The 26,487-nt window shown below is 39.3% G+C and overlaps 1 protein-coding gene across 6 annotated transcripts in view; it reads left to right on the forward strand.

Moving 5' to 3' along the window:
* ERCC6L2 (ERCC excision repair 6 like 2) overlaps positions 1-26,487 on the forward strand; it is a 186,402-nt gene that overhangs the window by 30,509 nt on the left and 129,406 nt on the right. For 5 of the 6 annotated variants that reach the window (XM_069088008.1, XM_069088013.1, XM_069088014.1 and 2 more), the window contains exons 4-6: positions 23,362-23,555; positions 24,855-25,016; positions 25,314-25,521. In XM_069088008.1, the coding sequence (XP_068944109.1) occupies positions 23,362-23,555; positions 24,855-25,016; positions 25,314-25,521 (564 nt within the window). Of the gene's footprint in view, positions 1-23,361; positions 23,573-24,854; positions 25,017-25,313; positions 25,522-26,487 lie in introns of those variants that run through there. The other variant, XM_069088011.1, reaches the window with a different exon arrangement.

The following is a 26,487-nucleotide window of genomic DNA, read 5'->3' on the forward strand; positions in this document are numbered from 1 at the left end:
AATCCCTTAAGGATTTCAAGCATATTTTTCAGCAATAAAGTGGAGGAAGACTGATTTAACACTGTGGAGGGAAGGCAAATAGCATATGTAGGAATGCAAACCGTGGTTGAAAATAAATCTTTTAAAAATATTTGGTATAAATTTTTTGCTAATTGAAAATTCTAAATGGAACTCCCTGTATTCTTAATACCAGAGCAAAAATTGCTAGTAATGCATTACCCTCCCTGAAATGAGAAAATTAACATTATTGGCTCCTTAAGTTTGTCAGTGTAATAAAATGAATGTGAGTAGAAGTGCAATTTTGTAGACTTCTCAGAGACAGAAAGTGAGCGAGATTTTAATCAGTGATCTCCACCTTTATCACCTAGAGATGCCTTTCTGACTTTCCACAGCTTAACTGAACTTTCCAATACAGTCACTGTCCTATTTCGTTCCTACACCCGTAATCACTTTGGTACTGTCATCTGGCACGGGGCGGGGGCAGGGGGGAACCTGCTGCCTCATGGCCACATATGGCCCTCTAGGTCCTTAAGTAAGGCCTTTTGACTAAATCAAAACTTCATAGAACAAATCCCCTTAATAAAAGGATTTGTTCTGTAGAGTTTAGACTCAGTCACAATGCCACACCGAAGAACATAGAAGACCATACGTGGCCTTAAGGCCACAGGTCCCCCACCTCTGATTCTGGCATATCCCTTTTTTTTTCATTTTGTTTATCCATATATTACTCATTTATTATCAATTCCTATTTTTTACGACAGCTCTAACTCTCAAATTTATCACTTTCCTACAGTTCATAGCACTTAATTTTGTGCAACCTATTATTTATGTATTTTCTTCTGAAGTCTTGTTTATTAATTGTAGCTAACAGTCTTATATCACTTTGTAGATTTCAGAGCACTTTATGTGCATTTTTTCATTAGAACCTTTTAACAGCTGTGTGAGGTAGATAGAAAAGGTGTCCCTATCATTATTGTACAAATTTGGAAACAGACTCAAACATTTAAGTGAATTGTACACATAGCTAATGTGCCAGGGCAATATTTGAATTCACGTTCTTCTTCTGATGGCACATCTAACACTCTTTCAACCACCACATTCCCTCTCATATCATTATTCAATTCTTATAATATTTTAAACTTTTCATCCATATATATCATGAATTTTCTATGTGTCCCTGGTATCACCTAGGACATAGTACAGTGCTATGCATATAATTAGTATCTAAGAAAAATTTCATAGAATAATACAGTTTAGAGTTGGAAGGATCTTTGAGATCTCTTATTGTGCAGATGAGGAAGTTGAGGCCAAAATAACAATATAAAAATCATGCATTTAGTCTTCTTTGGGCCTAAAATGATGCTAATTTTGTAAAAGTTTTCTGGGAGATACACATACATTAAACACATTGAACTTTCCTAATAAAGATACCTTCCCACTGCCCATCATTCATATCATTGGGCCAATTAAGGTAAAGCTTCTTACTTTGGGGTCTGTGCATAGAATTCAGTGGGTATGTGAACTTGCCAGGGGGAGATACATATATAGATATATTTATGTTCATTTCTGTCTAAATGAAATTTAGTATTTCATTCAGTTATGAAGGTAGGCAACAAAGGTATTCCTTTGGGTCCAAAGTCTTCATCAGACTATCCCACTGAACTACAGCTCACAAAAGGTTAAGGATCCTTGTACAAATGCTATATTTAATGAGGATCCTAACTAAAAGAGTATTTCTCTCTGAAGATCTAGGCCAGCTTTCATTTAAATATAATGTAGCTTAAAAGAAAGAAAATTGGGTGATGGATGTTTAATTAGCATTCTTTGTAAGCTTTGGTTTCAGTATAAGGACCATGTTTGTTACTTGATGGGATTTTAATTTTGTTTACAAGTCATTTTAAGCAATGCATATTTTTAACAAATTAATATTTGAAGGCAACTGCAGCTTTTTTAAAAAAACCACTCCACTGGTATTGAGCTGGAAAAGACCACCAAAATTGTTCTGTCAGTAACTGATGCAGCATTCATACGTATGCTTTCCATTTCACTCTTTGGTATCATTTACTTAGAAAAGGATTTTTAAAATAAAATATTGATACTATAATAGTAAGCACTTCAGGCTCTTTCTTTTATTTGTAGTGGAGATTTCCCTAGTCCTTCTGTTACACTTCACTGTAAAAATGAGTTACTGAACTTTTAAATTTGCCCTACTTGATTTCTCAGTACTAGTAATGTTAGCAACCCCCCAGAAAGTTCAAGAAATATCGACCCCACCTTAAAAATTAAAATCCTTTTGGATTCTTGGGGCTGATGTTACTGGTACTTTAATATTAATAGGAATCTTTTTATGATGACCTCCAAATTTACATCTGTCAACTATGTGCTTAGATGGAATTTGTTTTTATCATAATAGCCAAGTTTATCTGGCACTTTATGTTACCTCATTTGATGCTTCCAGGACCCTATGAGGTAGATACTCGAGTATAATCCTCAGTTCATGAATGAGGAAACTGAGGCATAAAGTTTTAGTGACTCATCCAAAATCACTTAACCTCATTTAACTCTCATCTGTGTGCAGACTTTAAAAGGGGTGAAAAAACCTTCAAAAATAGGTTTTGTGTCTAGGTTCTTTAAGTTTATATTTCAGGACAGGAATAAAAGAAGGTCAAGAAATAATAATCTTTGGACCAAAAGACAGTATCTTTGGTGCTGACCAACCTATGACTGGCAGTGAAGTGAGAAGAAAGAGCTGTCATTGATTCAGTTCTCCTCTTCAGCAAATTCTCCCCTTCCCCACTTTCCTGTGGAGGTGGGGGAGGGATAGGTCACGTTTATTCCTGTCCTAACATTTTGACCTTACCTGTGGTTGCTAATATTCTCTCATTTCTTGTTAAAATGTACCCTTTCAGTGTATATAACCAGTTCCTATCTTTATATAGGAATAGGATTGTCATTGATAAATTTATAGATAATCCTTAAACCTACCAGCCAAGCAGTAGATGGAAGGAATAGAAAGCAGATGGATAAAAATGCTGAAAACGAAATTAGATTATTTTAGATTAGACAAGAATTTGGGTGTTTACTAAAGGGATAAAAGGTAAGAACTTTGAATGACTTCATCCTCCCCCCTCCAAGAACAAAAAGATTTTTCAGCAGTTAAATGAAGGGTTTGTATTTATTTCTGCTAAATTTCATATTGTGGGTTTCAGCTTATCATTCTGTCCTGCTGAGATAATTTAAACTCTTGATTATGGCATCCATTGCTTTAGCTATTCCTTTCAAATTTGTGTCATCAGAAAGTTTGATGAGGATGCTTTCTATGTCTCCATCCAAGTCGAAACAATCGGAGTCTAGTCCAGAGCCCAGCAACATGTTAGAGTAGAAAACACACAGTGTCGTTCTTGTTCGACCTCCGTTCTTGAAGAGGGCCCGTTGGGGTTTTAGAGAAGCAGGTAGCCTCAGATTGCTGCTGGAATGGCAAACTGGGATAGTTGGTACGTATTCCCCTGGTCTGCTTTTTTCACTTGGGATTGTTTTCTATAAGGTTTTTTTCATATGGCCTTACAGTCTTCACTCTTTACCCTAATTAACTATAAGATGTATTAATATGACATTATCTTATTAGTTGGGTAGATTCTTTGTAGTTGAATCTTCAGTGCTCAGTACTTTGCCTGTTAAAAACAGGTGTAAAGTGCTTGATTCATTGATTCTCGTCTCTTTTTATTTTTTTGATAGGACTTAGAAATCGCTCTGCGATGTCACTATCCTGTTATCATTCTTTGAATTTTATTGCTTCTTGGAAGAGTGTAAAGGTGGAAACATAATTTTTTTAAAGCAGTTGGGGTTAAGTAACTTGCTCAAGGTTACACGGCCAGTTATTTCTGGGTGTGGTGCTGAGTGTCTGAGGCCGGAACCGATCCTGGGTCTCCTGACGCCGGGGCCGACGCTCTTACTCACTGTGCCACCTGGTCACCCCTGGAAACATAAATTTTTAAGCTATGTAAAAGTATTAGGATGTAGACTCGTCTTGCTACTGCTCCAGTAGGAGACAAGGCAATAGGGAAGTCATATACCTCGTCCTGTTCTCCATGATTTTGACTGCTGGTTCTTTCTTGTGAAAGCTTTTTATTCCATGTGGCTTGAAGATTGTGTGTTTGCTATTGTAGCATCTATTAAAACATTGCTTTTATGTGTCACTACTAGGTCCAGGCAATCGTGGGCATTTATATGGTTTATGATAATGGTCCAGTTCTAATACAGTTTATTATTTAAATTCTTTTCTTTTCTTTTTTTTAAGCAATCGGGATAAGTAACTTGCTCAAGGTTACAGGGCCAGTTATTTCTGGGTGTGGTGCTGAGTGTCTGAGCCCGGATTCGATCCCCAGGTCATCCCGACTCTGGGGCTGGTGCTCTTACTCGCTGAGCCACCTGGCCGCCCCTTATGATTTAAATTCTTTAGCAAAATATGCAGCAAAATATTCATAGTTATTTCTTTGTAGGGGATTGGTTGTCCCTTGGTCCATGAAAGGTAGTGAAGTTCTGATGTATCATTATAGGCATCAAGCCAGTCCTTGTAAACATTCTTTTGGAGCTAAATTTTGACAGCTTGCAGTAATATGTTGCAGAATTTCTGTTACTTCCTTGCATAATATAAGTCCAGGGTCCTTAAAGATTACCCTTTGTAATTTCTTGTCAGCACAGCATCTGATACATAATAAGCATTTAATAAATGCTTGTTGACTGACTGGCAATGACCTGATCCTAAATTGTTATCACAAACCTTTTCATTTTCATAACCAGATTCACATGACTCAGCCATTTGTTTGTAATTTCTTTTTCAACATATGATTGACTGAGTTCATGCAGATGTTGCCCTTGGAAGGCCTTTCACTTCTATTCCATTCTTGGATCTTAGTTATTTCCTGGGCTCCCTTTGGAGGTAAATCACTTTCATTTACTTGTGACATATCCAGGGTCATTTATCTGTTATCAGCCTTGACAGTTACTTGATGGAGTGATACTTGCTTGAAAATATTTTTGTTGGTTTTAAAATTGTTTTTCATGTGCTCTGAGAAAGTCTATTAATATTCTTGCTCCTTTTTGGGGGGAGAGTGTAGAAGTGTTAATATGGCATGGGCATGGGTTTTTGTTGAGATGCTTTTCCAGTCTGCCATACAGGAACTTCAAAGCAGAAGACTCGGGCTGACATCACTAGTTTTATCCTACTCATTAGAGTATTAGAGAAATCCCAAGAACAAGTCTCCTATTTTTCCACCTTGCCCTCACAATGCCTATCTGTCTGCAAGACAAGATAATATAATACGCTGCTTCATGACCAAAATGTTTCCAGCAACTAGAATTTTATCTCAGCTACAAAGAGAGCAAGGTTAACTTAGAGATAAATATAAATACACATTAAGTCAGAAAGCTGACCTAAATGTTAGGAATTTTCCAAACTGTGGGGCTTGGAGTGATCATGTTTGTACTCCTAACTTTTCATCTAAAATAAACTTTCTAAAGCCCTAGAGGCAGGAACCATATGGACTTTGGGGGCTATTATTCTGCACAATGAACTAATTATTATAACAGTGTTACATGTGTAAATCTTGAAATGTCTTATATCTTTAGTAGAATATGGTGGGAAAATTTCTGGCCATCACTAGTCTTGCTGTCTCTACTGGTCTAAACCAAGGCCACCATTGATCTCTCTGTCTTCTCCATTAAAACATTCTCTTACACCTTGAACCACCCTATGATAGGCCAACTTTGGCCTTATTTTGTGTGGTTGCCGGTATTCATTGGATTTCTGCCATCAGACTGAAAAATTTTCAAATTTTTTTTTCAATTTTTCAAAATTTTCAAAATTCCAATCCAAGTATGCCCATCTTTCCAAAATTATTTGAGCCACACTTTACATTATGTGCTTTTTCCTTTTAAAACATTTTTTACACTTTAAAAAAAATTCTGAATTTAACACCAAAAAAGATATTTTTATACACCAAGTAGAACAGAAAAAGAGGCTTATATGTGAAGCTATGAATTTCTATTAGCTACTACTTGCTTTAAAAAGAAGGTATGTATCAAATTGAACATTTTACTTTCAAAGCTTTTTTGTTTCCCTCTGAACTTCCTTCTACTCTCTACTGCGTAGTAAGTGTGGATTTTTCAGCGCCTTTTCATTCTTCAGCATTTTTTCTTTTCATATATAAAGAACTCAACGCTTGCCTTTTTTTGTCCATTCTGACTTCAGGAATTAAGGTATTATGCCTGTCCTATGTTGATCTATATTCCTGTGTAACATGGAGTGGAAGGTATTATTCACAAAAAGCAGTGTGAAGTCCTTGCCTACATCTAGTAAGATCTGTTTCCAGTTTTGTTACGGTGTATCACTGGCACATGATACAGGCATTTCTGTCTTCATTCAGCTTCATAGACCCTCTTGGTTTGACATGGTTTTAGTGGTTAATGCTCTCTGCACAGAAATTGGGGGGGGGGCATTGGATTTCTTTATTTTCCCCAGTGTGGCTTCTCCTGCCTTCTTGTGGTACCAGAATATGAAACAACTTTGTTGTCATCCACGTTAAGCTCATCATCATAATAGTTTTGAGTAGGGCCATTCTGCAGTCCTGTGCGGCACCAGCTCTTTCTTAGAATTAGAGGAGTGTTAGCATTGTACTGTCTGGTTGTTAACCTAGCCTTTGGCATTACCAAAGCCCAGTTAGCCAGCGTCTGAGGATTCCTGCCAGACCTGTGTTGTTATTGTAGCAGACTCAGAACACACAGAAGGCCTCCCTATGTATTATTTAGTCTGGTGTTCTTTTACTTAGATCTTTCTTCCCTGGCTCTACCTTCTTGTACGTATACCTCATGTTACATAGGAATCATAGCTTGGGCCTTGAAGGCATCGTCATCATCATCATCACCATCTTGTTCTCTATTCATGGAGTTAAAATAGAAAAATGCTTTCTTGTATATTTAATGTTTTACATACTCTTGCGCAATGGAAAAAATGACTTTTATAATCAAATAATAGTATTCAATGTAAGCACATCTATAGACTCAATTAAAGCAACTTCAAAACAACTGTAGTAGCAGGTAAGATAGCAGAGATATCATGTTCCTCATCGTGCGCCCTCCTGAGAGAAATCAGCATTATGCTGTTATATTAATAACTCATTGTTTGTGACAAACCCTTTTTTCCTTTTATTTCTGTTTAAACCTAACTTCTGAAAAAAGTCAGCCTCTGAAGGGCATGGCTAAGTGATAAGATTTAGTTTTGGGTGGGACCCCACCCAACTGGGAGAACTAATTTCTGTTTTAGAGTATAAACAGAATGTCTGGGGGAGCCTTTGCTTGGAGGAGGAAACCCCCCCCGTCCTTGGTCCCCTTCATTAGAGTTCATGGCAACCCAACTTATGAAGGAGAAAACTAGCTAGAGAGGTCCAGGTAGAGATGGCTTCCCATTGCCCAGGAGTCTTGAAACTGCTGAGTCTCATGATCAAGCCGGGTTGTCAACAGGACTTTTAGCCCACCTCCTCATTAAATGTCCATTAATCAGGATTGAGTTTCCTTTGTCAGGGAAGCTCTCTTTCAGAAGGGTTTCAAGACAGTTCAGGGTTTCCCCTGGCATCTTTGATTACTGAAACCATTGACCATCAAGTTATTGATTGGCCCCTAAACTAATTAATAACTGATTATCAGTTACCCAGAAACTCTGTCTTTTGGGGTTTTCATTCATCCCATAACTTGTAATTTGTTCTGGTAAAGCTCTTAACTTGAAAGCTTTGCATTTTATGCAGTTTGGAGATGATGAGTTGTTTGGCATGCTTATATCTTAACAAATATTGTTATTCAATCTTAATAGATCTGTTATTTTGTGGTAGTGATATTTTTGAACAATAGTTAGATTTGTATTTCATTTTCAACAGTGTTTGGAGCTTTGCATTTATAGTATGGGGATATGTTGCTCATCATTTTATTAAAAAAAATAATGACCTCCTGGCATCTGAGTCTCACTACCTGACTGTGTCTTTCTAGGTTATTTGCTGATCAGGAATCCCATATTTTTCTTGGCTTCCCATAGACCATTGCTTTCAGGAAATGTGCTGATTCAACATGGAAAGAAATAAATTCTAGAGTTTACTGTAGATATTCACATAGAAATAGATGATTTTCATAAAGAAAACTTGATTTGGTACATTTTTTTCACTATCGCTTTTGGAATATTTCATTAAAATGTAGTTACTTATGAAATATTTTCCACTCCTTTTCTAGAATATCATACCACCCGGAGATATGTGTACACCAACTTGCTGACCCTGTGCTGGATGTTAGATTTTTGCCACCTGAAGTGTTATGTTGCACACTCTCCAACACTTTTTTTTTTTTTAACATACTTTGCACTTATCAGGAAGTAATTCTGGAGGCAGTGGCCTGATGCTGAATTATTATGAAAACCTCAAGTTTTTAACATGTTACATAACTTAGCTATTAATTTGATTCTTCTCTGTTGACATATTGTTGGTTGCATTCATGTCACCCATCAAATGACTTTTGATCCCAGTCTTGGATCATTGCTGTTTCATAAGCTTCATCTAGAAATAAATCACATTCTTGGTTATATATTAAGATATTTGACAAATCCAGTGGCAGCTATAGAAAGATTAATACTTCCTAGTCAAAAATAAAAAAAGAAAAAGAAAATTAATATATGTTCTCAGAGCATATAATAAGCAGATTAAAATTTACAGAAATATTTGTAATAAACAGACCTCAGTTCATAAGGCAAAAAGACAGACTCACAATAGGGCTTCCAAGATTCCCTGCTGTCGTGAGCACTGAGTTTTATTAATTTTCTGTGGGTTTTTGTTCGCCCTTCTCCTAGATCCTTTTCCACTCATTTTACCATATCTGAAGTATATGCTGTCTAGTATTACATAGGGCTTAATTGTTTAAATATATTTTCCCCATTAAACTTTAACTTTTGGATTCCACTAAGTCACCTTTCTCTTTGATAACCTTCTCATGGAAGCATCTTGCCTGGAGAAGACCCAAGTCTCCTCTTCATCCATTGATTTATTTCGGCTTTCAGCTTAAAGCTCGGAGCCTCAGTCTTGATGGTCTCGCTTGGTGCACATTCAAAGTACTGTCCTCTCAGGTCCAAATGCCATCTTGTCATGATTGGAGGGAGGTTCTCTGAGCTGAAATAGCTGCTTGATGTGCTTTCAGTGGAACTGCAGAACTTGTCGTCATTCAGATGCACTAGGTGATTAATCAGGTGTTTTGGCTATAATTCCTACTTGGATCTGAGTCATCCCCCATTTTATTCAGGAGTGGTGCTAGTGGACATAATGCCATGCATAACAGGGGGAACGCCAGCTTGTACATGATGACGATGGTGATACATATTTTGGGGGGTTCCAACTGAGAAAGTTGTTTGAACAGATCAAATAGAACAGGTGCCCTCTTGTCCTGAAGCTCAGAAGAAGGCGTCGGACCTCTAGGTAGCCAAGTGGCTTGTGCTGGCGATGCAGAACCCTGGGGCAGAGGGAGCTTGATTGTGGAGCCGTGAAGCGGCCTGACTGTGGGCTGGAGGCGTTTGCTGGCAGGAATGTCTTCCACTGACATGCTCTGGATGGAGTGGGCCCGGGCATGGAGGGGCTCCCATATCCCAGTAGCCCTGAGTGACGTGTTTTGGGTCCCACTCCTGGAATCCTAGTGCAGCCAGATGCCAAAGGGGCTTTTCAAAGACTTGTCTGCAATACCCCGTTCCTCCACAAGACTTCTTCATCTTTTTTAGGTGGGAAATGAAGTACCAGAATTAGGCCCTGATATGACGTGTTTAGGAACATAGACAAAGAGGCAGCACTGGGCCCTTGGGAGTAGGCCAGCAAGCACCCACCTACCTTAGACTCTCAGGGCTCCTGAGGCCTTCACGGTGCTGCCGCCTCACTCCCTGCCAGCCTGGGAAAGGCTGATGTATTTTAAATAGAGAAGTTTTCCATGTGGACATGAAGGTGCCATTAACAAAAAGTCATAGGAAGCCCTTGGCTCCATCTGGTAAGATCTGTCTTAAGTGAGGTTATGGGCAGCGCTGCCATTTAATTGGGTCGTTTCTGGTTTCGGTCCATTTCACGCACACCCATAGTTTTCCTGCTTTGGTGGTCGGCCGTATTGGTCCAAGCATTTCCAGCAGCATAGAGGATTGGCATTGCTAATCTGTTTTCTGATTTATCTTGCTTCCTTGTGGTACCAGAACACATTGGTTGTGACCATCGCTTGACCAGCTGTCTTTTGGTCCGGTTGACAGCTCTCCTCCTGGCATTCAGAGGCTTTCACAATCTGATCCTGACCTTACAGCTGACTTTGACATCTTAACTTTTACTACTCATTGCCCAGCCCCGGGTACTCAATAAATCCATAATAGATATTCAATAAATATTTGTTGAATGAATCAGTGTTTTGCTTGAGTTTGCTGGGATCTCTGCTGTCACCTGAGTTCACTGGTTTGTCTTTCTGCTTGTGTAGTTTTCCGTGACCAGAATGGCTTCTGTCTTCTGTGTTTATCCAGATCCTGCCCCTCAGGGTTCAGCTCTCATTCCTCATCTTCCACAACGCCTAAATTTCTTTCTCTTCTTCCAGCCTTCCTGTGCTAGTTATCAGCTATGACTTCTATCCAGGCTATTGATTATATAACATGACTTCTTTTACCCACAGTGTTGAGAGATGAGGCAGAATGAGTGAGTTGTCTTTTTAAAAATATATTTAAAAACAGTTTTTATGGCATAGCCCTTTTCTGACAAAAATCCCTTTGTGAAATATTCACTTGTAACAGAAAATTAGCAAAACCACTCAACACAGTGACTGCATTGGCTAGTGTGTGCCATACTTTGCATTTGAAGTCTTCTTACTCTCTTCAGAGAATTGTGTTGCATTGTCTTTTTTCTGGGGTCTGTCTTGATTCATGGGCTCATAGATTTAGATCTGGAAGGGACCTTTAGCAGTCTTCTAGTCCAACCCCCTCATTTTACAGAAGAAATATTGAGTCACAGAAATGTTATTTGCCTAAAAGTCACACAGGTAGTAAGTTAGTGGAACCATGATTTGAAGCCAGGTCCTCTGACCCCAGACCAGTGGCCTAATTAGCGGTTGTCTGTCTTTCAGTGTAATTTCCATGTGTGTTATATAGTTCCTGTTGTTCTCATGGCTTTTGTTACTACATTTTCATTTATACAAGTTTTCCTGTGCTTTTGAGTGAATTAATTTTCCAGATAACTGAAGCTTGCCCTTTAAGTGCCTACACGTTAGAATTTTAACTTTTTTAGTGGGTATTTTTCCAAAACATATTACATCCTTTCGTGACATATTAACAGAATATAGTGAACCTAACACTTTTCTCAGTAATTTGAGATCAGCATTATAAACTTGTTTTACTAGTGTAATATACGGACAGATAGGTGGTACAGTGGATAGAGCATTGGCCCTGAAGTCAGGAGGCCCTGAGTTCAAATGTGGCCTCAGACACTTCGCTATATGACCCTGGGCAAGTCACAAGCCTTAAAAAATAGTTTAATATAGATGTATAAATGTAGATGGCATAGGATATAGGACTGAATGGAACTAACCCCCAAAAGCATTATTGTTTTTTGGTCAATTGCCATTTTCTCATAACAGTGAAGATTGTGCAGCATTTTGACCCCTAGGACTAATAATAAAGCTGTCTTTTAGCAAAATAAGTCAGTGAAGTTAAGAATGAAGTAGATTTCTCATCTTCTGGAAAAATACATTATTTATTGCTTTTGCCAATGTTTTTTGACTCAGCAAGATTCAATACATCGTTTTTAAAACAAAAATTTTTTGTAGGTAACATAGCATAATAAAGCATTTCTAAAATGCTGGCTCGAGACACTGAAAAAGAATACAATAAAATAAAACAGAGTCTTTGTCCTCAAGGATTTGTAAGACACAGAATATTCTGAGGTATTTCAAGGGAGCATGTGATTCAATGCAGATTCTAGATACAGATGGTCAGTGGTGGCAACATTAAATTGAGATGTCTGGTAGGCCCAGGCCATCTTATCACTAGTGCACCTGTATCTCTGATAGCAGAGAGAAAACAGTGTCTTAGCTTTTCCTGGAGTTTTGGCAAGAGCCAAGCTCCTTAGAAGGACGATCAGGGAATGTGTAACTTTAGTGTAGTGATGAGGAGGAAGGCTCTGAGGAATACTGTGTAGGAAGTGGTTCCAGCCTGAGTCTTCTAGGGTCTCACTCATATTCTGAGGGTCCCCTTGAGGGGTTGGGGGTGTCTTTCCCTAAGGCTTTGAGTCTCCATTCTGATATTTTCTCCTTCTTGTGAACTGTCAGTGATTAATATTTCAGTTTCTTCTAACCAATTAACATTGATTAGCTTCTAACCAGTTAACAGTCAGCCTAGTGCAGGGGTGGGGAACCTGCAGTTTTGAGGCCACATGTGGCTTTTTAGGTCCATAGGTATGGCCTTGTGACTGAGTCCAGGGCTGCACTTGAGGACCTAGAAGGTCACATGTGCCCTTGAGGCCACAGGTTCCCCACCCTGGCCTAGTGGCTGGATGAATCTTTTCCTCTGCCGTGCCCCAGAGTTTTAACACTAAAATGACCTGGCGTAGACTCTGCTCTTGGATCTTGGATAGCTCGTTGTACTCTCCTTTTGCAGGCCATATGTGGACCTCGGATGGGGAGGGCCTGTGACCCCTTCCTTACAGCACCATCTGTCCCCTCCCCAGAAGGAGGCTGGCAAGCTTAGACTGACTGGTGCCTTTTGAACAAACGCCACCGAAGGTAACAGATTGGATAGTTACGGAATGCTCACAGGTGCTTCAAGACTTTCCATGGTGCGTCCATTCTCTCATGTCTGTCTGCAGGCAGCTTTCTTGGCCTCCTGCATGTGGAGCATTGCATCAGCTGCACATGCCAGTATTCATCTTCTCACCATCACCCACAGCAACTATTTTAACCCAAGTAAAAGAAGAGATAAAGATTAAAAATAAAATAAATTAAAAACATGTGGGTTCTAGTAGTTAATGTTGAGGGAGAGTCAGCAAAGATAGCAAGGCATTAAAGTCTAATAAGAATTGTTTTTTTGCAGTTCATTTGAGTTTAACATTAGGTCAAACATTAAGAATCTTGGTCATAAAAATTGTAGTGAGTCCATTAATCAACATCTGGTTATGAAGAACTGTGAAAGGACTCTGCTTATTTAAGGTCAACTTTGCCAGGAAAGAAGCAGCAGCCCTGTTGCACCGTGTTTTCACCTGGTGGTTTAACCATTTCCAGCGTGTGTTTTGCTCGGTGTGTAAGACAGCTACATCTGTACACGCCTGATTTTGGAAGAACAGTGTGATTATGACATAGCTGGGGTTTTTGAGATAGTTATTTCCACCTTTTTATGCTTTTTGTTATTCTGAGTTTGTGTCTTTTTTCTTTAAAAATGAGTAGTTGTGTAGACACAACCACTTTCATTTAACTTCTTGTAGCTTGTTTTCTTCTTATTTGGAAAATAGGGACAGTGCCTGTTATACTTCATACTAGTGTTGTGAGACTCAGATGCATTGTCTGTGTTGAATGCTTTACAAACCTTAATTCACTATATTTAACTGTACCCAGTTATTCATACTTCATAGAATTCTTTCAACATTCCCATATATTACCAGTTTTTAGGTATTCTCTTTAACTTAAACAATGATTTATTATGCTTATTATTATTAGCAGTTAAGCATCCTCGTGTTTTGGGCGATGCTAGACAGTATAAAAAGGCATAATTCTTACTCTATTGGAAGGAGCACCTTTTGAAATGAACCATCTTCTTTTCGCAAGCCACATACCTAACTGAATTTTATCATCATTCATGGTCACTTGCCGGATGGATCAAATTCAGAGAGATCCCTATGAGATTATTTCTCTTGGCTTTTTCATGGCAGTACAACTGTGCTTGGCTTGGGGTAGAACTGAGTAGAAAGTCTCAGCTCTTAAGCTGTCAGACTTGTTAAAAATACAAGTTAAAAGTCCCACTGCTAGTTTGGGCTCTCCGTTATCTTTAACTAGGACACAAAGATGTTTTTAAAAATACGTTTACCTCCTCTCTAGTGATATCAGCTCTTAGATAGAGGTGAAGTTGATGTTTACAGAAAACTTTGGGAGCATTCCATTTTTATTTTAAAATCTGTTTCATTGATATCTTGTTTTTGTACATCACCAGAATTTCTCCTAGTGTCCTTCCCCTTAAAGGGCCACTTTATGTAATAAATAATATTTTTAAAAGGCGAAAAAGGAAGAACAGGAAAAATGAGCAAAAGCAATCAAATTATTGAAAAAACCTGAAAGTATATGCCGTTTTCCACATTCATGGACCTCCTCGCTCTGCAAAGGAATGAGCCGGAGGTATCTTTTCATGTTCCTCCTTGGGGCCATGGTTATTCCTTGCAGTTTTCCAACATTCACATTGATTGTTTTGTCATTTATTTTTATAATGCTTATTATAATTTATTTATATTTTATTTTATAGTCATGGTACATAACTGTATTCTTGACTCAGCTTACTTTACTCTGCCTCAATTCATGTAGATCTTTCCATGCTTTTCTGTATTCGTCATGTTTGTTTCCACATGGTACATTCCATTAATTTATGTACCACATTCTGTTTAGCCATCGATGAGTAAAAGACTGCTAAAAATATTTTGGTATATAGGGACTTCTTTTTGGTCAAGTCAGCTAGCATTTATGAAGCACTGTGCTTAGCACTGGGGACACAAAGAAAGGAAAAAAAAATACTCCCACATGCCAACAATGTACGGACAAAGTATCTTGATGAGGATTAGGGATAATCTAAAAGAAGGCGCCATGATGAAGGAAGACTGGGAAAGGCTTCTTGCAGAAAGTGGGACTTCAGCGGGGACTCTGGGAGTCAGTGTTGAGGACGAAGCCCCTTCCAGGAATGGGGGATGCCTAGTGGATACATGCAGAGTGTCGTGTACCAGGAACAGCAAGGAAGCACGTGTCACTGGACTGCAGAGCATGTGGAAGGAGACCAGAAAAGCCAGGTTGTGAATTCTGGAGCTGATTCTGGAGCCCTCCTTGGAGGATGGAGGGGAATCTGGGTCATGTTGTATGGACATCTTAGTCACTTGGCTTGCATTTCCAGCTTACATTCCAAAGTGGTTGTGCCAAGACATGGCTCTCCCAACAGGGCACTACCTGGCCTGTGTCACCCCCCCCCCTCAACATTCGCTACACCTCTTTTATTGTCTTAATCAATCTGTAAGGTATGAGGTGAAACCTCAAGGTTGATTTGATTTCTGTTTATCTTTATTATTAATGATATGGAGCATTTAAGAAGGTCAATAGTTTGCATTTTGTGTTTTGAAAACCATTTTCTCATATCCTTTGATTATTGCAGAATGATTTTTGGTCTTATATCTGTTAGTTTCCTCTATTTTCATTTTTATTTTTCAAAAATAATTTATTAAACCCTTTTGCTTTTACATCATAGTCCTTTCTGGATATATCCCTCACCCACTACATTCCCTTGTAACAAAGAAGAAAAGTTAAGGAGAAATCACTGATATACGGACCATGTATGATAGTGGAAGAATTTATTTTTTTTAAACATAAGAGTATAACTTAAAGGTTGAGATGGATAAAAGCATGGGAACAACTGATATTGACTGGGTGGCCCAACATGTAGCTCAGTTAAACAGTCTTCACATGTCCTCATGAAAATGTCCCGACTGCTTTGTCTGTTAGACCAAATTATTCCACTCTCACTAGGAGGTGAGTTTAGTGTCTGTCCTCTGGGACTGAGATTGTTCACTGGTTATTCAGAGTTTGGCTTCTCTTGTTTTCTTTTCATTTATATCGTTATATGTATGTCAGTTTACTTCAGTGCATCAGTTCATAATGTATTTTCACCTTCATTACTTTTATTGTCTAATGACATTACATTATATATTCATATTCACGGTTTGTTCAGCTCATCACTTGGTTTGTTTCTTTCTGGCTGTTTGCAGTATTTTCTCCTTGACCTGGGAATTCTGGAATTTGGCTGTAATATTCCTGGCAGTTTTCATTTTTGGGGATCTTTCAGGAAGTGATCAGTGAATTCTTTCCATTTTTCTTTTACCCTCTAGTTCAAGAATAGTGGGTCAATTTTCCTTGATAATTTGTTGCAAGATGATGTCTAGGTTCTTTTTTTTTTTTTTTGATCATGCATGACATTCAGGCAATATAATAGTTTTAAAATTATCTCTGTTTTCCAAGTTGTTTTTGCAGTGAGGTATTTCACAGTCTTCTATTTTTTTTTCATTCTTTTGGTTTTGTTTTATTGTTTCTTGGTTTCTTAAGAAGTCATTAGCTTTCATTTGTTACATCCTAATTTTTAAGGAATCATTTTCTTCATTGAGGTTTTGGACCTCTTGTGCCATTTTGACCTAGTATGTTTTTTAAGGGTTTTATTTTCTTCATTATTTTTTGTGTCTCCTTTATCAAACAGTTGATTCCTTTCTCATGAGTTTTTGGTATCACTCTCATTTCTCTTCTCAATTTTTCCTCTACCTCTCTTACTTGGTCTTAAAAGTCCTCTTTGAGCTCTTCCATGGCCTGAGACCAGTTCCTATCTTTCTTGGAGGCTTAGGGTGTAGGAGCTTGGATTTTGTTGTCGTCTTCTCGTTGTGTGTTTTGATCTTCCTTGTCACCAAAGTAAGATTTTATAGTCTGATTTTTTCCCCACTCTTTGCTCATTTTCCCAGCCTTTTGCTTGACTTGTAACTGTTTGTTAAAGTAGAACTCTGCTTCTAGTGTGAAGGGCGCACTGCCCCAAGCTTCAGGAGTTTTGTACAGCTGTTTTTAGAGATACTTATAGGGACCTGTACGTTTTCAGTCTTTCTCAGGTACTGTAATCTAAGGGGAGGTGTTTACTCTTTTCCTGGTCAGTGACCAAGCCCATGAGGAAGGTCCATCTTCCACTGTGGTCACAGACTGTGCTGTGCTGCTGCTCCCCCTCTCTTTGAACCTGCCACCTAGGACTGGGACCCAGATCCAAGTGCGGGCAAAGCGACAGAGTGCTGCCTCAGCCCTGGTGAAAAGACCCTGGAATCTCCTTCTGAGCATTGTTGGACCCCTTTACCATTTATGGGCTGAGTGCCCTGGAAGCAGTCAATCAGTCCATCAATAAGGATTTATTAAACTCCTCCTGTCTGCCAGAGACAATCCTGATTGATACAGGTTTCAGTGAGGAAATGGGATTAGTGTCATCTCCTCTCCTGTTACCTCTTCATCAGGGGATGGGATTAGTGCTGAGGAGAACACCTTCTCCTTCAGACTGGTTGGTCACCATACCCGGCGAGAGGTTAAGCAAGGTTAAAAAATGGCATCACTCAGGCTGACTATACCAGTGGCTGAATTTGTGTACTCAGAGATCTCGTCTGTTGGAACAAGAACTCACTATTCAACAAGAAATGTTGGGTAAGCTAGAAAGTAGTTTGGCAGAAATTAGGTATTGACGATCTCACATTGTGTCTATACTAAGCTAAGCTCAAAATAGGTACCTGATTTGGGCATGAGGGAATCGTAAGTGAATTAGTAGGTCACAGAAGAAGTTACTTGTTAGATCTATAACCAGGGGAAGATTTCATGACCAAACAAGAGAGAGGTAGGATCAGAGGAGGTAAGATAAACAATTTTGATTATATAAAATTAAGAAGTTTGTGCACAAACAATGGTCAAAGGAAATCCAGGCTTTCAGTAGGCATATTTTAAAAAATGCTCTAAATCACTAACAGTTAGAGAAGTGCTGCCTGAGATGACAAGAAATGAACATGGCAGATGCTGGAGGGTCTGTGGGAAAGCAGGTACACTGATACACAGTGGGTGGGTCTACAGACCAGGCTGGTCATGCTGGAAAGCATCCAGCCAGCACATACAATACAGAAGGCTAGATGGTCTGTACCTCGGTGTGTTAATTGTTGTTCTTCAGTTGTGTCTGACTTTTTGTGACCTCATTTGGGATTTTGTTGGCAAAGATACAGGAGGGCTTTGCCGTTTCCTTCTCCGGCTCATTTTACAGATGAGGAAACTGAGACAAACAGGGTTAAGTCACTTGCCCTGGGTCACACACAGCTAGTAAGTGTCTCAAGTGAGGTTTTAACTCACATCTTCCTATCTCCAGGCTTGGTCCTCTATGTAGTATACCACCAGCCTGCCCTGATGTAAGTCTATACCACAAACAAATCAAAGAGTGAAAGGACCCTTGTGTGCAAAGATATTTATAGCAGCTCTTTTTGTGGTGGTGATGGAGTTTAGTCTCTGCATAAGCCTTCCATTATCTGTATGACTGAATCTCTGTTACCCTTAACCTATATTGTAAAGGCAACTAACTGTGAAAGACTTAGTAAGTCCAATCAGTACCATGATCCACCATAATTCCAAAGGTCTCCTGATAAAATGTGCCATCATCCATCCCTAGTTAGAGAATTGATGGACGGACCCATAATGCAGATTGAAGTGTTTTCTTTCCCACTCTCTCCCTCCCGCCCTCCCTCCCTTCTTTTCTGGATGTGGCTAATGTGGGGATTTATTTTGTATGATTATACTTGTTTACTTTGGGGTTTTTTTTTCTTGCTTTTACAATAGGCACAGAGGACAGGGAGGAGGGAATTAGAAACTAAATTGAATTTTAAAATTATTAGAGAATGTTATACCCAATCATTTAGCAGCAAAAGCGCAAGCTTAATGAAAAGGTTGAATGTTTACAACAGAAAATGCCCAGATTAACCCTAGATAATAGCATGTAAACTATATGATTCTAGAGAAATTAAGCATTCCATAAATGAGGGGGGAAACCCTTGGACCAAATTAATTTATAAATGAATTCTGTCAGACATTTAGAGAAGAGTGAGCTGATGCTATATTGACTGTTCACAAAAATAAATGATGCTTTTTCTATGAGACAGTAGTAACTGATATTTATACAGTGCTTTAAGGTTTGAAGAATGCTTTGTATGCAATATCTCATATGGCCTTTTCTTTTCTTTATTTATTTTTAGTTTTCAACATTCATTTCCACATGATTTTGAGTTTAAATTTTTCTCTCTGTCTTTCCCCTACCCCCCACTCCAAGATAATGAGCTTATTGAATACTCCTTCCCCCAATCTGTTCTCTTCCATCCTCCCCCATCTTCCCCGCCGAACTTTCTAGTAGGGCAAGATGGATTTCTGTACCCCAGTGCCTATGTATCTTATTTCCCAGTTGCATGTAAAAAACATTTTTTTAAACATTTATTTTTGAAACTTTGATTTCCAGATTCTTTCCCATTTTCCCTCCTTACCCACCCCTCACTGGGAGGACATGCAATTCAATATAGGTTGTACATGTGTAGTTACACAAAATGTTTCCATAGTAGTTATATTGTGAAAGACTAACTATATTTCCCTCCGCCCTATCCCACCCCACCCCCGACTTATTCTATTTTCTACTTTGACCCTGGTCCCTTTTCAAAAGTGCTTGCATCTAACTACCCTCTCCCCATCTGCCCTCCCTTCTATCATCTCCCCTCTCATCCCCTTCCCCCCTACTTTCCTGTAGGGTAAGATACCCAAATGAGTGTGTATGTTATTCCCTCCTTAGGCCGAATTCAATGAGAGTACAGTTGTCCCATTCCCTTTCACCTTCCTGTTCTTCCCCTCCATTGTAACAGCTTTCTCTTGCCTCTTTTATATGAGATAATTTACCCTAATCTATCTATCCCTTTCTCCTTCTCCCACTATATTCCTCTCTCACCTCTTGATTTTATTTTTTAGATATCCCTTCATATTCAACTGATCTTGTACCCTCTGTCTGTGTATATATTTACATACCTGTATACACTCACTTTTATATTTATACACACATGAACCCTTCTATACATACATATGTATGTATACATACATATATATACACACACACATATATATATATATATATATTCCTTTCAGATATCATACTGAGAAAAGTCTCATGAGTTACAATTGTCGTTTTTCCATGTAGGAATGTAAATAGTTCAACTTTGATAAGTTCCTTATGATTTCTTTTTCCTGTTTACTTTCTCATACTTCTCTTGCTTCTTGTATTTGAAAGTCAGATTTTCTATTCATCTCTGGTTTTTTCATCAAGAATGCTTGAAAATCCTCTATTTCATTGAATGACTATACTTTTCCCTGAAGCATTATACTCCGTTTTGCTGGATAGGTGATTCTTGGCTTTAATCCCAGCTCCTTTGACCTCTGGAATATCATATTCCAGTCCCTTCAGTCCCTTAATGTAGAAGCTACTAGATGTTGTGTTATCCTGATTGTGCTTCCACAATACTCAAATTGTTTCTTCCTGTCAGCTTGTGATATTTTCTCCTTGAACTAAGAACTCTGGAATTTGACTAGGAATTTTCTTTTGGGGATCTTTTTCAAGAGGCGATATGTGAATTCTTTTAATTTCTGTTTTGCCCTCTGGTTCTAGAATATTAGGGCAGTTTTCCTTGAGGATTTTTTTTTTTTTTGCCTTTTGGAGGGCAGTTGGGGTTAAGTAACTTGCCCAAGGTTACACGGCTAGTTTTGTGTGTGTGTGTGTTAAGTGTCTGAGGCCAGAACCAAACTCGGGTCCTCCTGACTCCGGGGCCAGCGCTTTACTCACTGCACCACCTAGCCGCCCCCGAGAATTTCTTGAAAGATGATTTCTAGGTTTTTTTCTTTGATCATGGCTTTCAGGTAGTCCAATAATTTCTAAATTATTTCTCCTGGATCTATTTTCCAGGTCAGTGGTTTTTCCAGTGAGATATTTCACATTGCCTTCTTATGTTTTCATTTGTTTGGATCTGTTTTATAGTATCTTGATTTCTCATAAAGTCATCAGCTTCCATTTGCTCCAGTCTAATTTTGAAGGAATTATTCTCTTCAGTGAGTTTTTGAAATTCCTGTTCCATCTGGCCAGTTCTATTTTTTAAGGCACTCTTCTCCTCATTGGCTTTTTGGGCCTCTTTTGCCATTTGAGTCAGGCTGGTTTTTTAAGGTGTTATTTTCTTCAGTCAGGCTGTTGACTTTCTTTTCATGATTTTCTTGCATCGTTCTCATTTCTCTCCACTTTTTCCTCTACTTCTCTTATCTGGTTTTCAGAACCCTCCTTGAGCTCCTCCATGGCCTGTGACCAGTCCATATTTTCTTGGAAGTTTTGATGCAGGAGTTCTGACTTTGTTGTCTTCTTCTGGTTTCATGTTTTGGTCCTTTCTGTTCCCAAAAGAGGATCCTATGGTCTGATTGTGCTTCCCCTGTTTGCCCCTCTTGCCAGCCAGTTGCTTGACTTTGGGGCTCTGCCACAATAGAACTCTGCTTTCACAATGGAGAGAGCTGTGTCCCAATTCACTGGGATTTTTCCAGTTGATGTCAGAGCTATGACGAGGCTGCCCCCCGTACAGACACCGCAAGTCCTGGCACCCTGGTGTTCCTCACCCCAGGTCCCTCACCCAAGACTGTGACCCAGATCCATGCAGGTCAGAGCAGGTCAGCCTCTAAATGGTTGCTTGGTCCCTCTGCGATCTGCAGGCCAGGAGCTCTGGAGGGAGCCACTGCCCACACAGCACCACTTCTCACCCTGGTGCCTGGGGCTGGACTGTGCCCTTCTCTCCCCCAAGTCTGACAGTTACCTACTTACCTTTTATTTTCCTTGGGTGCCTGGTATGCTCCCACTGGTCTGTGCTGCTGCTAGGGGCCTCCCGCGGTCTGTACCTGCACAGTCCACAGGGGACTGAGCTTGGCTGCCAGCTCAGTGAGATGTCCCCTTCCTGCCAGCCTGCCAGGCTGCCTTTAGTGGGAGATTTCTCTCTGTCACTTTGTGAGCTTAGTCACATTTAACAGGTATTGGAGGTGGTTGGAGCAGGAGCTGAATCTAATTCTCGCTTTTATTCCTCCATCTTGGCTCTGCCCCCTGTCGTATGTGATAGATTGTTTTTCCCATTTTGGCAGAGAGGTTATAGACAGGATTTGAACATGGATCTTCTCGATTCTTAAGAACAATGCTACGGAACCATTGCTCTGCCCAATACACCACACTGCTTCCTGTGGTCCTTATATCACAGCAGGGAGAGAGAACAGAAAAAGAAAACTGTAGAGAAATATTGCTAATAAATGTGCAAAGCATGAAGAACCTGTGACTTTATTGGTAACGTAAACTGTCTTTGGAACTTTTTTCACCTGTGTAGGCAAGACTGTGGCTTACTAAAGAACTTCTAGGAGCTTTCTTTAAGCACATTGGGATGAATGAATCCTCTAGGATCACACATTGAGTAGATGTGCAGTGCCGTAAAGTCTGACCGTCATGGCCAGTGTAGCTGTGTGTGTGTGTTTTACATATGTGTGTGTACATATACATGTACATATATTTGTTTAACCTTCTCCTTGTCTTCTTGTTAGGAAGTTTTGTGAAATCACAATGATGTAAAAAAAATTAAACAGTATTTTAAATAATTGGTATTCTCTTGTGGCAAGTATAATTAAGACAGTGTAATTAGTGATTTTTCTGTACCTCTGAAACATTAATCTCTGTTCTGAATAACTTCTGATTGTTTGATGTCAAAATTCTTAGAATTTTACCTTCTAAGACTTCTGCCTTCACACTCTGCAGTCAGTTGTATTGGGTATCTGTTGAGAGTACTGCTGTGCTTAGCTCCAGGTACACATACAGGAATTGAATTGTTGAGATATAGTATAATACGATTGTAATGGAAATGCAAATTTGGAAGATCTTCCCTGCCCCTAGGCTAAAGCGCACCTGGAGCCTGGGGTGGGAGGCTTGTTTTTCAGTAGATACTTCTTGATTGTGCAGTGAGTCAATAAGGTTGTTACATTCTCTGAGCCAGGAGAAGGCTATATAAGCCCTGATGTGTAGCCTTTTTTTTGGGGTGCAATTGTGGGATGTTACCGCCGTTTGGATGGCCTTTCGCGCACCCCCCCCCCCCCCCCCCCGCCGCTTTGAAAAACCCAGATGTGGAAACCCAGATGTTGACTGGGTATGGATGTGTAATGTTTGGACAGTTTGGAAATCTGTCTACTTGATCTGTTTCTGTCTTGTATAATTCTGCCTGTATACTTTGAAGTTCGGAGTGCTGACCTTTTCCCCTGAACAAGGTAAATGATATATGTCTGACTGATTAAAGTAAGCTTGTTAACCCATTTTTAGTTGCTTTCCTTTAACAAAGCAGATCCAAGAACCTGTGGTGGAAGCCACCCTGAGGACGCTTGGGGTGCTTGCTGCTACAACGATGAAGCTAGTTTTCTTTCAGATTGTAATGATGTCTCATCTTCTTTCAGATGTTTTTGATAGTGGCTCCTCTTTCTGTACTCTATAACTGGAGAGATGAGTTGAATACCTGGGGATATTTCAGAATCACTATTTTGCATGGTAGCAAAAAAGATAACGAACTGATTCGAGTCAAGCAGAGAAAATGTGAAATTGCTCTGACAACTTATGAGACCCTTCGCTTGTGCTTAGATGAACTCAACAGGTAGTGCCTCATATTCTGTGAGTCTCTTTTAATAAATTTCTCTTCCCTCGTTTTAGAATCTATTTTGAACTCTTGATATTCTTCAGCATGGTTAAAGTTGATTTCAAAATTTAAGATTTAGATCACCACTACTAAGATTGCCTATGAAAATGAAAATGGATGATAGCTCTGAGTTCACTGTTTTTGTCAGTGCTGCCATATTCACCATGTCTTCCACGTTTAACAATTTGGGTCTGTCCCCTCTCTCCACGCTCACATCCAGGTGCCGCATTCTAGCAGCTCTGCCTTACGTTCCTGCTCTTTAGTTCCGCTGCCATCATGTAAGCACAAACCCATGTTACTGCACACCTGAATCATGGCAGACGTCTTCCTCTGCTCTTGCTCTAAGACAGCTTGCCTAATCTTTTACACGTAGCTCTGCTCAGTGTTATTCTTTTGCTTATTAATCTTCGGTGGTTTTTTATTGTCTGTGTAATAAAAATCAGACTCTTTAGCTTATTGTTCAGGGCCTTCTGCAATGTGGCACAACTACGTTTTTAACCCTTTCTCTTATTGCTTCCCTCTGTACACACTATGCTCAATATACAGTACAGTTCTCTGTTGTCCCTGAGGCTTTGCTTCCACTTTTTCCTATGCCTGGAGTGCTGCCTTTCCCCTTTATGTATCCATCTTTTAAAACCCATTTAAAATGCTACCTCTTCATAAAACTTTTCCTGCTGTTTTCCACCCGCTAGGAACAAACTTTGTTCACATAATTTGTTTTGCATTCCTCCGATGCACTTACTATTTTTTATAATTTTCTTTATAAGTGTCTTCTGCCTACTACAATATAAGTTCCACGAGAACAGTCTTTTTTTTCTTATTTAAATTTTGTATCTTCCCTGGTGTTTAACCCAGTGCTTTTCGTATAAAATGCTTAATAAATGTTTAATTGAATTGCATCGAAAGCTTACTTTAAGTATTTCATGATCTATTATAGACATATTGCTAAACTGCATCACTGGGGAGTATTTCTATTCTGCAGTAATCTAATAGCTAACTATATCATTTCTAATCTTCATTGACTCCCTAGGTATTTAAACTTTAATTTCATGGCACGTTAATTATAATCGTTTTACCTATGTGAAATTTGCATATTCTAACTAGTAAGATTACCAAAGAATGGAGAGGGAGAAAATCAAATAACGTGGAAGGCAAGGACAGATAAGCGACAGAGTCCTCATAAGTAGGATAGGAGGAGGAGATTGAAAAGGAACTTTTACTTTAAAACTTTGGTGTTTTTTTTTTTTTAATTTCCAGTATAGAATGGTCTGCTGTCATTGTGGATGAAGCCCATAGAATCAAGAATCCAAAGGCTCGAGTTACAGAAGTTATGAAAGCTTTAAAGTGTAGTGTTCGTATAGGCCTTACTGGTACCATTCTTCAAAACAACATGAAGGAACTTTGGTGTGTCATGGACTGGTGAGTGAAAACACATTTTTGTGTGGTTATTATATGCTCTTTATAGCATACGGGAGGGGTGGGATGGTTCAGTGGTTAGAGGGCTCACCTACAAGTTAGGGAGCTCTGAAGTCAGGTCCTGCCATGGACTTATATCTGAGGCCAGAACCATTCCCAGGTCTTCCTGACTCCGGGGCCGACGTTCTTACTCACTGCGCCACCTGGCCACCCTGACCTAATATATTTCTTAAAACTGGATACTTATTTGATTTTTGGAGATAACCTAACAAACATCTAACGTTTTGTTATTGCTTTTAGGGCTGTGCCAGGACTTTTAGGTAGCATGATTTATTTCAAGAAGCAGTTTTCTGACCCAGTGGAACATGGACAGAGACACACGGCGACCAAAAGAGAGCTGGCTACTGGCCGAAAGGCCATGCGGAGACTAGCAAGAAAGATGTCTGGCTGGTTTTTGAGGCGTACCAAGACCCTGATCAGGGATCAGTTGCCTAAGAAGGAAGACAGAGTGAGAACTGTGAATTTTTCATTTTAAATTTTGTTTTATTTTGATTTTCTGAACTTTTTAGGTTAGGTCCTCAAGTACTTAGGAATTCAGACCCAGAGTTTTCAAATCATTCTTCAGCTGGTGTGAGAATTACAGTAAATCCAGGATTTTTACTATATTACATTTGGACACTATTTAGTTGCTAATGTAATTAGTCTAATTTTAAAAATGATTTTGAAGTATTATTTTCTTCTCTTAAATATGAGGCGGTGGGATAATGGGAGCGGAAAGGGGAAAGAATTATATTCAAGTAAATCTTAGAATATTTGCCCCGAGAAGACAATAAATTAGATAAATTTTACCTTTTGTATGACTGTTGATAATCTTATCTTCTTAGTCCAGGGAGCATTAAGCCCTCCCTGGCACTTTATGTAGATCTGGAGTTTGAAGAGATTTCAGAAACCATCTAGTTTAATCTTCTCATTGTACAGATGAGGAAGCAGAGGCCCAGGGATGTTTAGTGTCTTACCCAAAGACACACAGGTAGAAAATACCGGAATTTGAACCTGGGTCCTCTGCATCCTGAGCAGTGCTGTTTCTACTGTATCACATTGTGGGTCCATGAGGTAAAGTCCAAATGAGGACAGATGCCCCTTAGGAGACTCTGTGAAAGAAGTTAGAGATGAAGGAAGGGAAAAGACAGCACTGACAGGCAAGCCAGCTATTGATCAAGCAGTCAGTCATCAGGGATTTATCAAGTACCTGCTCTGTGCTGTGCCAGGCATTGTGCTACGTACGCTCTGGGAATACGGAGAAAGGAAAAATTCAGTCCCTGCTCTCAGGAAGCTCACGGTCTATTAGGAAACCAGTGGTGATGTTTAAACTTTCTGCCTATGATGCCTGGTTACCCACTATTCGCTCTGCTAATATATATATATAAATGTAAAAAATAAGTTCAATTATTAATTTTTCAGCGAAACCAGAAGA

This window comes from Petaurus breviceps, unplaced genomic scaffold, assembly GCF_028583685.1.
Source record: "Petaurus breviceps papuanus isolate PSGF00001 unplaced genomic scaffold, PetGlider_PUasm1.0 183, whole genome shotgun sequence".
NCBI lineage: Eukaryota > Metazoa > Chordata > Mammalia > Diprotodontia > Petauridae > Petaurus > Petaurus breviceps.